General features: G+C 39.2%; 1 protein-coding gene across 1 annotated transcript in view; it reads right to left on the bottom strand.

Moving 5' to 3' along the window:
• Positions 1 to 3045: 3045 nt before the first annotated feature.
• The window catches only part of LOC126480953 (queuine tRNA-ribosyltransferase accessory subunit 2), a 75397-nt gene continuing 65596 nt past the window's right edge, over positions 3046 to 12846 (bottom strand). The window contains exons 8-9 of the mRNA XM_050104380.1: positions 8758 to 8883; positions 3046 to 3220 (exon numbers count right to left, since the gene is read on the bottom strand). Coding sequence (XP_049960337.1) covers positions 3118 to 3220; positions 8758 to 8883 — 229 coding nt within the window. The 3' untranslated portion in view covers positions 3046 to 3117. The remainder of the gene's footprint in view (positions 3221 to 8757; positions 8884 to 12846) is intronic.

Here is a 12846-nt window from a genome sequence, read left to right as displayed (position 1 = left end):
TTGGTAGAATACGCTGAAAGAGAAGAGGCTAATATAGAATCATATCCAACTTCATAAGGCAATGAACATATAATTATTACTTTTACAATAACAGAAAGCAAAAATGAGATTGGAATTTTACCTAGAATCAACCCATCTGCATATACGAAATATTAATTCTACTACCAGAACAGACATGGACGGGGGATCACCCAAGCGGAGACATGAGCTGCAAATGGGGAAATCCTTTGAGATAAGAGACTTTGACAAAGGACAGATTTTTACTATGCAGAGTTTGTGAATAAGTTTCTCGAAAATGGCAAAGCTGGTCGAGCTTTCACATGCTACTGTCATGAACATCTACAGAAAGAGGTAGAAGAACAGTGAAACTAACACTAGGTGCTAAATGATTGGATGTCCATGACTCTTTACAGAACATGGGGTTCAGAGGCTTGTCCACTCTGTAAATTGATCTGTGGCATCTCTGCTGAAAGATCACAATGCTGGTGCATGCATACAGGTATATGTTTTGGAGTACACCGCTACTCATACACTGTTGAACATGGAACTCCACAGCAGACCAGCCCTATATGTTCACATGTTGACCCAACGGCATCATCAATTATGATTGCAGTGGACATGGGACCATCAGGATTCAACCATCAACCAATGGAAACATGTCGGCTCTTCGGGTGAATCACATTTTTGCTACACTAGGTTGATGGTCATCTCCACAAACGCCATCATCAAGGTGAAACAGCAGCTCAAAACATGCACCGTGCCCCAGCAGGAGCATTATAATGCTATGGGAGACAATCTCCTGCACTTGCATGGGACCTGTGGTAGTAATTGAAGACATGCTGACAGCTGAAAACCATTTATATTCATCCCTTCATGCTTGATGTCTTCCCCAACCGTGATGTCATCTTTCAACAGTATAACTGTTCATGTCTTGGAGCCATAACCTTTCTACAGCGGTTTGAAGAGCATTACAGTTGAGCTCACACTGATGTCTTGGTGACCAAATTCACCTGATGTAAATCCTATGGAGCCCATTTGGGTCGATGTCGGGCACCACCATTGCACACGCACATCAGCAGCCTCTTATTTACGTGAAACACATGATCTGTGCGATGCCACATACCTCCACATGCTCACCCACAGTTGGACCCCGATTTGCAGAATCAAGGATATATTTTGTTCCAAAAATGGACAAACAAGCTATTAAGCATGTGGTCACAAATAAAGTTTCTCATCAGTGTATGTTAAAGCAGGGCGTAAGGATGAGCATGGGATACTGCATCCATTTATTGTTTGTGCAGGCAAAACTGGAAGGGAGATAATTCGTTGGTGCTGGCAAGTGTTCAGCGCGACCTGCCAAGAATAAGCAAATATGGTCCGGAAGCTCCGTCGCTGGCTGCAAAGAGTAATGTAGCATTGTATTGTCAAAAAACAAATGGAGAGACTCGAAACAGTGACTGTTTATTAGACATTGAACTGCTGTTGAGAATACGTGGACTGGACATGGATAGTCAGCCGCAATAAAAGCTTATGTATTAATTGTGGTCAAAAATGTGTAATTAACTGAGTCTGGGTGCCCGGTAATGTGTGGGCTTATGTCATAAAGTTTAGTTGTTTTTTTGTACAAAGTGGAAATAAATATGTTCTGGTGCATTGAATGATATTCCAAGAGTGGCATATTTTTTAAATAAGAAGAGAGTGAGAGAGTGAAAAATTTCCCCTTCTAGCAGTGAAATCTTTGAAGAAGCATCCGGAGCTAGCAGAAGACATGGGCACTGCAAGAAAGCAGAATCAGCATTCTTCAACAAGTAAGTCCATGAAAACGCTTTAGCTGTATAGAGAGAGCTTAACATTACACCGGGGAACCGCAAAACAAACAAACACACACACACACACACACAAACACACACGCACGCACACTCTTCACCAAATAAATGATTTTAGTGCTATTTTTGAAGTACAACATAATGCTCATGAAGAGCCAAACTGCTTTACTTATTCTGTTTATACTCCAATTAAAAATTACTGTCTGATTGACATTTCAGCAAGTCGACTTGTAGAGGGCCAGCCAGCCAGGATCCAATTGTACTTCTTTCTCGAGCGCCACATGCTCGCTGTGTTGCCTGTTCTGTAGGTACATGCAGCACCTTGTGATGTGTGGCTGGCAACATGCCGGCAACACTGCGCCACCCCCCCCCCCCCCCCCCACCATTGCAATCTGTCAGTCACAGGGTAACTTTAATCACAGTATACAATAAAAGTGACTGTTAAACAAATTGTATAAGGAATTTACACACTTGTCTTTATTTTTTAATGGTTTGTATTTTGGTGATATTACAATTTCATTATAATAGGTATGACTTTGTCTTCACATCAGTGGAGAGAACAGGCCCATATTCACCACACAAATGTCTCATACATTTTTTGTGTTTTTAATACTGTTACTTTCAAATCACATGAATACCTAACTCGTAAACTGTGCATAAACCACAACATCAATATTCGGTTGCAATCATTCTTCAGCTTATAACTTCACGGTCAGTGCTTAAGTACAAAATTGTTTTAATAAAATGGTGTACAACAAGTGCTGAAACATTTTAGATGCAACCAATCTTACATTATTGTAATTACATAGGAATGTTTGCAATTAAGTATAATACAGATTAAGTCTGTGGTACATGCTCGTCACCCAGCTACTGGCCTAACTGCAGACAGAATGCAGACTGTCTCCGCCACAGCACTAGGAGGGGAAGGGCTCCAGGCTCATTGCCTTGACCGCCTTTTACCCCAAAGAAAGAGCCCCAGTACTCATTTAATAGCAGACTTGGTGGACCTGGGTCTATCCTGGAAGGACTAGAATGAGGAAAAATCCCCGCTCCTACCTGTAATCGAATCCGAGAAGTCCAGGGCCAAAGTGTCTAATCCCTAGACCACCATGACCACTGTTAAGTAAGTGTAATACAATAATTTAAAGCAGGGGAACATAAAAATGTGATGTTTCATTATAACATAGTTACAACTTACGAAAAGAGTGATGTACTAAAATTATTGTACAAATTTGGTGTCATTTTTTATAATGTAAAAAAATAGGAACAGTTACTTCATGAAAATGCCGGTTTACATTTTTAATTTTATGTTATTTCTTAGCAATTCAAGGTCTCCTTTTGTAACTGCAGTTCTTATGCTTCTGAAAAACGCCAAGTAGTGGTGCATATTGTGCCTGAAAAAACACAGTTAAAACATTTTTAGTAAAAAAAGGTGAAAATGTCAAAAAATGGCAAATGAAAGAAAGCATAATTCACTTACTATTCTAAATGGATTAAATTGATATGTTACCAGTCACCTCGTCACATCAGACTATTTTTGTTTCTAGACCGTGCCCCAGGAACAGACAGGCAATTTGAAACATTTGCCGAATGCACCCCCCCTCCCCAAATTAGTGGTTTGGTAATTCCTACGTTACAAGCAGCAGTTCATGGCCTTCAGTGTATGTCGTGTCACAGCAGCAGAGAGATGAAACTTCCTGCAGGTCAAAACTGTGTGCCAGACTGGGACTCGAATCTGTGACCTTTGCTTTTTACTGATTGGGCTCTACCAAACGAGCAATGTAAGAAGCACAAATCATGACCTGCCATCACAGCACAGTACCTCATCTCCTACCTTCCAAACTTCACAGAGTGAAAAATCATTATGCAGAAAGATGTTTTCTGAACAATGGTGTTGATCCAATGAGAATGTTTTTAAAATAATATTAATGGCACAGACAGTACACAGATTCTCATTCACTTATTTTTTCCTACCTTCAATTTGTATTATATCAGAATTTATCTTTTTGCATTTTGTTTCTTCTTCCTGTTTACTACTTCTACATTTTCCCAAATTTCTTTTTTGTCTGATGTAGCTCCTTTTTTGCCTCATCTTCAAATGTATGTTCACTCTGCCAGGTGCTTGCTTCTTAAGTAATTTACAGTGTAACACTTTCAGAACATTTTTTGTTGCTAACAAGTTACTTAATTTCCCTCTAGTCCTGTTCTTCTGGGTCTCCCTAACCTAGGTGACTTTACTATTTAACCACTGAAAGTATCATTTACATAACACAAACAAAACAAAACATAAGGATATGTCACTTATAAGACTAAACTCAAGCTGGTTGATCTTCTAAATCATGAACCTATGTGAATTAAAAGTGCTGCCTACAATATCGTGACAAAAGTTTTATGAGATTTTTGAATTGACTACTGTTTTGTGGAGCAGAAGCCAGTGCATTTTTGTCACATGAACTGAACATGAAATTTGATACTGTGAAATTTTTGCTGCAGTTGATGAAATAACTTCAAAATAATAATACTGCTAAATAATATAATCAGAAAGACCAACTCCAAAATTACATGGAAATTCTTTCTGAATTTATGAGTGCTGGTGCCACTTCATGTTATAGTCACAATTTGGCAAATGAATAGAAGTCAATACAAGCATTTTGTCATCAATGTCAAAAAAGGAACACCATGTGAAAGAAAACATGGAGAAGGTGTTCATTTGTTTGTTTGAAGGAAATAGTGTATAAGGCATTTATTACAAGAGGATGAACCAGAATTTTTACCAGGATGTTATGAAAAATTGTTAAAAAAGGAATGTGACACAGTTATAGCCTTAGTCCCATGGCCAAGTGGGAATTGTCTGCTTCAACACATCATCATCATCATCCTGTCCAACACAGGTTACAAATCCAACAGTTTTTGGCAGAAAACAACATCTGTGATTTTTCATCCACCATATTCTCTGAACCTTGCCACCCTACTGACATTTTCTTATCCCTGACCCTATGGCTGGCACACGACACTGCAAAGACGACTCTCAGGATGCCTTTCCATCTAATTCACCAAGCATACTGAGAACCCACCATTTACAATCAGATATATGTACTAGGAATGCTTATGATGTCACTACCTTCGGTATCAAATGCGAACATTTATTTAACGATCTCGTTATCTTCTATGACTGTAAATTTGTATTTGTTTTTAGCTAATAAATCACCAATTCGTTAATTTGGGAGAACTTGAAGAAAATCTGCAGTAGGCCATCCCAGTTCACACAAGATTACTTTTTTTTTTCTTTTTTTCCCCTCCTTCAAGGAGTAAAAAAGTCATTGGAACTGGAGCACAGCATCAAATGAACATTACCTGGAAGTATCAACCAATGGAAAATCCAGGATGGAATGTAACAATAGTATGAGAAGGAATGTTGCCACTCACCATATAGTGGAGATACTGAGTCGCGATAGGCACAGCAAAAAGATTTTCACACTTAAAGCTTTTGGCCAATGGCCTTTATCAACAATGGACCCACATATGTGCACACACAACTCTCACAAACGACTGCAGTCTCGTGCAACTGAAATCACACTGCCAGCATCTCCGCTATATGGTGAGTGGTAACTTTCCTTCTCATAATATTGTTACCTGGAAGTATAATTTGTAAAATAAAACCACATTTTCTTTAAACATTCCAATGATTTGCAGTGCCTTCCTCATATATCTAATGCTACCACCCACTGAATAGAAGTATTTTTTTGTAAACGATAATAAAGACACTCAGCATCAGCCAATCTCATAATAATAATAATAATAATAATAATAATAATTTCATTTTCATGGAACCACTTTTATTGAGTGATAGTAGTTTTTGCGCCAATTTATATACAGATAGCATCTACATTATTAGAAAAATTTATCATACTTATAAGAAACTACAGGTATACATCAGATGGTGTAAAAATCTTACACCAGGGCTTCACAACATATGTGCTCGCGGAGCAAGCTGTGAGCAGCTAGGCGCGAGCACGGAGCAGCGCGAGCACGCTACCCCCACTACCGGACCAGAGCGGAGAGTGGGGAGAATCACGTGGGGCACACAACAGCTGCCGCCAGTCAATGTAAATCCGCGGCCACCTGCAGGGATATCACTCACGAATTATTACTGTGACAAATGAAACAAATAAAGGAGAATGTATACGTGCCACATAATTTTATTAGCTTAGTGTATGCCTCTACATTCATATTAATTTGTGAACTGTTAGACAATAAAAGGTGTCACTGAAGTGTGGGCTTCTCTGTTATCTTGTACTTTTTGCCCTTTACAATTGCGTCTATGTTCAGAGTAATTGTTCTTGTGCATCGTAGGCGCAGTGTGCAGTTTAAATTTCGATCAGACAATGCGTTTCTCAGGCGCGTCTTGTTACATTTCATTGCAGAGAACAGTTATTCACAAACATACATGGAACCGAACAATGGTATTATTGTAGCTGCCAGTTTGTGCAAATGAGGAAATCTATCCTGAGGGAAGTGTCTGTAAAATTCCAAAATGTTTTTCTTGTTCTGAAATTTGTCTCTGTATTCTCTGTCACACTGCAGCTCAATAATTTCTAGTTGCAGCTCAGGACGAATCTCTTCAATATTCGCTGAATATGGAGAGGAGAACAGATCAGAATCACTGTCTAGTGCTGTCAGATCTTGAAAGCATTGATCAAATTCTTCCTTAAAGCAAACTAAACCATGTGAATAACGTTCACAGTCTTTGTGAACATCTTGCATGGATGATAATTTAGGAAAATGAGCTATATTTACTGTTTCCAGCTGACTCACCCAAAGTGTCAATTTCATTTTAAAAGCTCGTATTCGATCTATGAAATGAGTAATTATCAGATCTTTACCTTGTAGTGAAATGTTGAAAGCATTCAGATGGCTAGTTAAATCTGCTAAGAACGCGAGATCACATTTCCATGAAGGCTCTTTCCATTCAGGAACACACGTTATTTATTTCCATGAACACATTTATCTCATCTAATAGGCAAAAATTCGATTTAATAATTCGCCACGACTAAGCCAGCGGAGGTATGACATGTTCTGAGGCATCAAGGGATCACAAATTTAGTATTGGAGGGCAGCGTGGAGGGTAAAAATCGTAGAGGGGGACCAAGAGATTAATACACTAAGCAGATTCAGAAGTATGTAGGTTGCAGTAGGTACTGGGAGATGAAGAAGCTTGCACAGGATAGAGTAGCTTGGAGAGCTGCATCAAACCAGTCTCAGGACTGAAGACCACAACAACAACAACAACAAGCCAGCGGACCTCGCTGTAATGAGGCATGCTACCATACTGGCTTTCTACATCCTCAAGAAAGCTTTTAAATTGTCTGTATTGTAGGCCATGCTTCCTTATATAATTGGTTGTACGAACAACAACACTCATCACATTTTTTAGAGTGATACTCTTTGCACATAAGTTTTCCTGGTGGATCACACAGTGAACGCCCCTTATTTCATTTGGCACGGTCAGTTTTTGCATTTTCTCCTTCAACAGCGCAATGAAACCTAATTTTTTCCCTGTCATCGCTGGTACACCGTCTGTAGACACTGAAACTAAAGAACTCCACGACAATCCTATATTTTCAACACTACTTAAAATATCATCTTCGGTTGTAGTGTTCTTCATGGCTACCACATCGAGGAGCTCCTTCCTCACCTGAAGACCTCTATTAACACCTCTAATAAATATGGAAAGCTGCACTGTTCCAGTGATATCAACACTTTCGTCCAGAGCTAGAGAATACACCATAAAATCTTTATAGATATTTGCAAGCTGGCTCTGGACGTCGTCGGCCATGTCCTGTATGCGACGCATAATGGTAAAGTCAGATAATGGCACAACCCGAAACTGTTCAACTTGAGATGGACACAAATGTTCCGCTGCAACTACCAAACATCTTTTATTAAATCGCCATCAGTGAAGGGACGCAGGGATTTTGCTAAAAACAAAGCAATTTTGTAGCTCACTCTGAGAGCTGCCTCAGTTGATTTTTCTTCATCATCCAGATCTTCTTCGGATAGCTTCCTTTTAAGTTTAATAACTTCCTGTGCACGATCTGGTCCATCACATTTTCCACTTCCGTAGTCTTTCGCGTGGTAGGACATATAATGTCGCTGCAAATTAAATTTCCTAAAAGAATTCAGCGTTTTGTGACATGCTAAACATTTTGCAACACCATCTTTTTCTGTAAACAGATACAATTCCTCCCAATGGGGGTTGAACTGCGAAAGCATGGTTGGGGTTACACAACGGCGACTTGACATGATTCTTAACCAGCGAAGTGACTGTTATGAGCTGATCGTGGTACTTTTAACATTACACAGTCGGCGTGAATTCAATAGGCACGCTGCGGTCCTATTCATACGTGCGCGCGCATTTTCCCTCCCTCCCCTCCCACCCTACTCCGCGACCTTGCACCTGCTCGCGAGCATGTGCCTGAGCAGACGCGAGTACTCGCGCTCAAAACCGGCCAGTTGTTAAGCCCTGTCTTACACCAACTAAATAACAAACCCCATGTGTACCATTCACTGAAATTTGTAATAATTATAAAAGGAGATGGCTCTCTGAGTCAATTATTTCTTCTACATTTATAATCATTTCAAATTTCAGTGAATGGTGCATGTGGGGCTCTGTTATTTAGCTGGTGTAAGATTTTTACCTCATCCAGTATATACCTGTAGTTTCTCATAAACATGATAAATTTTTATACCTCTTGTGCTGCTTTCCTTGAAAATATTACAGGGGAATATGGAAACCTTGGGATCAATTTGAGTTGCTTAGAGAGCAGATCATAGAGACCTAAATACTCATCAGCAGGCAGATAATACAAAATCTTACCATCCACAGTGCAATGTACAGTAAACATTAATTAAGGAGTAAGATGATACTCACACTGATAACAGTACTGGTGCAAGCAGCTCATTGGTCATTAACAGATGATGTATGTAGGCTCTTGTGTGCTTTTTGCAGCAAAGGCACTGACACGATGCTACCACAGGCTCGAAATCTTCACGAAACCTGATCAGAATCACATATAAAAAAACAGCCTTGGATACAAAATCAGTTTTCATTTGAGAAAAATATTTCAATTAAATACGAAACACTAATATCAGATATTATACAGGGCGGTCCATTGATTGTGACCGTGCCAAATATCTCACGAAATAAGCATCAAACGAAAAAACTACAAAGAACGAAACTTGTCTAACTTGAAGGGGGAAACCAGATGGCACTATGGTTGGCCCGATAGATGGTGCTGCCATAGGTCAAACAGATATCAACTGTGCTTTTTAAATAGGAACCCCCATTTTTCATTACATATCCGTGTAGTATGTAAAGAAATATGACCACTTTTTTTGCTTTGTGATAGATGGTGCTGTAATAGTCACAAACATATGGCTCACAATTTTAGACGAACAGTTGATAACAGGTGGATTTTTTAAATTAAAATACAGAACATAGGCACGTTTGAACATTTTATTTCGGTTGTTCCAATGTGATACAATGTACCTTTGTGAACTTATCATTTCTGGGAACGCATGCTGTTACAGTGTGATTACCTGTAAATACCACATTAATACAATAAATGCTCAAAATGATGTCCGTCAACCTCAATGCATTTGGCAACACGTGTAACGACATTCCTCTCAACAGCGAGTAGTTTGCCTTCCGTAATGTTCGCACATGCATTGACAATGCACTGACGCATGTTGTTAGGCATTGTCGGTGGATCACGACAGCTAATATCCTTCAACTTTCCCCACAGAAAGAAATCCGGGGACGTCAGATCCAGTGAACGTGCGGGCCATGGTATGGTGCTTCGACGACCAATCCACCTGTCATGAAATATGCTATTCAATACCGCTTCAACCGCATGTGATCTATGTGCCGGACATCCATCGTGTTGGAAGTACATCGCCATTCTGTCATGCAGTGAAACATCTTGTAGTAACATCGGCAGAACATTACATAGGACATCAGCATACAGTGCACCATTTAGATTGCCATCGATAAAATGGGGCCAATTATCCTCCCTCCCATAATGCCGCACCATACATTATAACCCACCAAGGTCACTGGTGTTCCACTTGCCACAGGCATCGTGGATTTTCCATTGCCCAATAGTGCATATTATGCCAGTTTACATTACCGCTGTTGGTGAATGACACTTCGTCGCCAAATAGAATGCGCGTAAAAAAATCTGTCATCGTCCCGTAATTTCTCGTGCCCAGTGGCAGAACTGTACGCGACGTTCAAAGTCGTCGCCATGCAATTCCTGGTGCATAGAAATATGGTACGGGTGTAATCGATGTTGATGTAGCATTCTCAACACCAATGTTTTTGAGATTCCCGATTCTCGCGCAATTTGTCTGCTACTGATGTGCAGATTAGCCGCGACAGCAGCTAAACACCTACTTGGGCATCATCATTTGTTGCAGGTCGTGGTTGATGTTTCACATGTGGCTGAACGCTTCCTGTTTCCTTACATAACGTAACTATCTGGCGAATGGTCCGGACTCTTGGATGATGTCATCCAGGGTAACGAGAAGCATACATAGTACACGCCCGTTGGGCATTTTGATCACAATTGCCAGACATCAACACAATATCGACCTTTTCCGCAATTGGTAAACAGTCCATTTTAACACGGGTAATGTATCATGAAGCAAATACCATCCGCACTGGCAGAATGTTAGGTGATACCACGTACTTATACATTTGTGACTATTACAGTGCCATCTACCACAAAGCGAAAAAAGTGGTCCAACTAAAACATTCATATTTCTTTACGTACTACACGAATATGTAATAAAAAATAGGGGTCCCTATTTTTAAAAAACGCAGTTGATATCCATTTGACCTATGGCAGCACCATCTAGCAGGCCAACCATAGCGCCATCTGGTTTCCCCCTTCAAGCTAGACGAGTTTCGTTCTTTGTAGTTTTTTTGTTTGATGCTTATTTCGTGATATATTTGGCCCAGTCACTATCAATGGACCACCCTGTATACTAGCCCCCCCCCCCCCTCTCTCTCTCTCTCTCTCTCTCTACTAGAATTATCGGAGAGGATTTGGGTTCCAGTTCAATAGGTCAGATAGGTCAGGCAACACTTATGAAAGGGTAGGTCAGACTTTGTATCTTACACTTCTTAACAGCTTGTTGTCACATCAGCAAGGACTCAAACTGTTGTTTTATCATTATGAATGAGTACACCAACTGCTGAACAAAAATAAAGATCTGCTATTGTAATTTATTTTTTAGTATGATGCTGTTCATGGATTTTAATATATGTTTAGGGTGTGTCCTGCAATACAAAGTAGCTGCCTTGCTGTGGTGCCATCTTTTCTTTCAACATACAATTTGATTTAACTGAAAAATGGTAGAGTTATACGGAACTGGTACAGAAATGAGACAGCTATTACTGGTAGAAAAACTGTATAAATGGAGATACAAACTTATTAACGCATATGACAAGCCCATTCACTATTACTTATCACCTTTAATTTGCATCTTTTGTAAGTCTAATCAAAATCACTGAAGACATCACAACAAAATAAAAGCTAGTGATAAAAGAATAGCTATCTTGAGAGATGTTAATGATGCTCCTGTTCTTGTTGAGGAAACCAAACTGTATGACACAATCAGGGTATCAAGCTAAAAAAATCATTTTTGAAACTTAAATACAGCTAAAGCAAATATGATGGCCTGTGATAAAAGAAGAGCAAATTAAGATAAGAATCAATACTGTAAATGAATTCCTGGAAGAGGCTGATTAATGTACTTGTATAAGGAATATGACACTCATGAACAGTTAACCAACATTAACTTACATAAAATAATGAAAAACAGAGGTGTGAATTAGAATTGTTCATTTAATCTCCAACAATTTTTTAAAAATATTCCTGTACAGCAGCCATGAAATTAACAAAGATGCTTTGAAAGCTGAAAAGGAAAGGAAGCTAAATTCTTCTGAGTAATGGCACTACAAAACTGTGAAAGAAAAAACATGGATTTACAACAAATAGAAAGTGGTTTTTCAAAAATTAAGTGTAAGCTGAAGCCTACTGAAATCCACTGTAACCAAATAAATATGTTTTAGTAGCTTTCTAGACACATAATACATTGTTTAAAAACACTAACCCACAGACATCTTAACCACAAGAAAGCAAAGAGAAGGCTGTAATTATGCAATCTGCAGCAAAGTATAAGAGACAAAGGAGGCAACAATTACGAAAAACTGAAGAGAAATAAGAAGAGTGGAGAACTACCATAAATCGATCTTTGGATTGATCACTACCAATGTGACTGCAGATAGTGCATCAGTTAACCAAAGATCCATAAATGTGTGCATCCACAAAGACATCAATACTAATAATAAAAAAATTTAAAAAAAGTTCATTACATATCTTTCCTTCAGGAGGCAAAGAGAGAAGCTGGAGACAGAAATGGGGAGACGAACATTCGTAAAAGAAAGGGAGTGTTCATCAGATCAACACTTACTGAAACAAATGTGTTTTCAGTAGTTTGAGTTCAATATCAGTAAGTTTGTACATTGAAATTCCCTGGAAGAATGAAACTGTGTGCTGTACCAGGATTAAAAAGCAGAATTTTGTCTTTAGCATGAAATGCTCTTCCTGATTGACCTTTCCAACCATGACTCACAGCCTGACATTAATACTTTATGTCTGCTGTAACTTCTCTCCTAGTTTACAAACATCAAAGAAGCTCTCCTGCATACCTTGCAGAACTAGGACTACTTTAGTCAAGTCGCTGTAAGTTGATTCCTGACAGCTGGAAGCACTGTTGTAAGCTTTCAGCTGTGAAGTGCAGATGGTTGGAGGCGAAAACAACAGCCATCTATAGAGATCCACCAACAATGAGGCACTGCCACAGAGATATTTACAGATTCATTCTGGAACATTTTAGATAGTTTGCTTCTTCACTTCTCTTAAGATTTTTTTACACAGGCATTTTCTGTCTG

This window comes from Schistocerca serialis, chromosome 5, assembly GCF_023864345.2.
Source record: "Schistocerca serialis cubense isolate TAMUIC-IGC-003099 chromosome 5, iqSchSeri2.2, whole genome shotgun sequence".
NCBI classification, from domain to species: Eukaryota; Metazoa; Arthropoda; class Insecta; order Orthoptera; family Acrididae; genus Schistocerca; species Schistocerca serialis.
The sequence above is the reverse complement of the archived record's forward strand: the minus strand, read 5'-3'. Positions and strand labels throughout refer to the sequence as shown.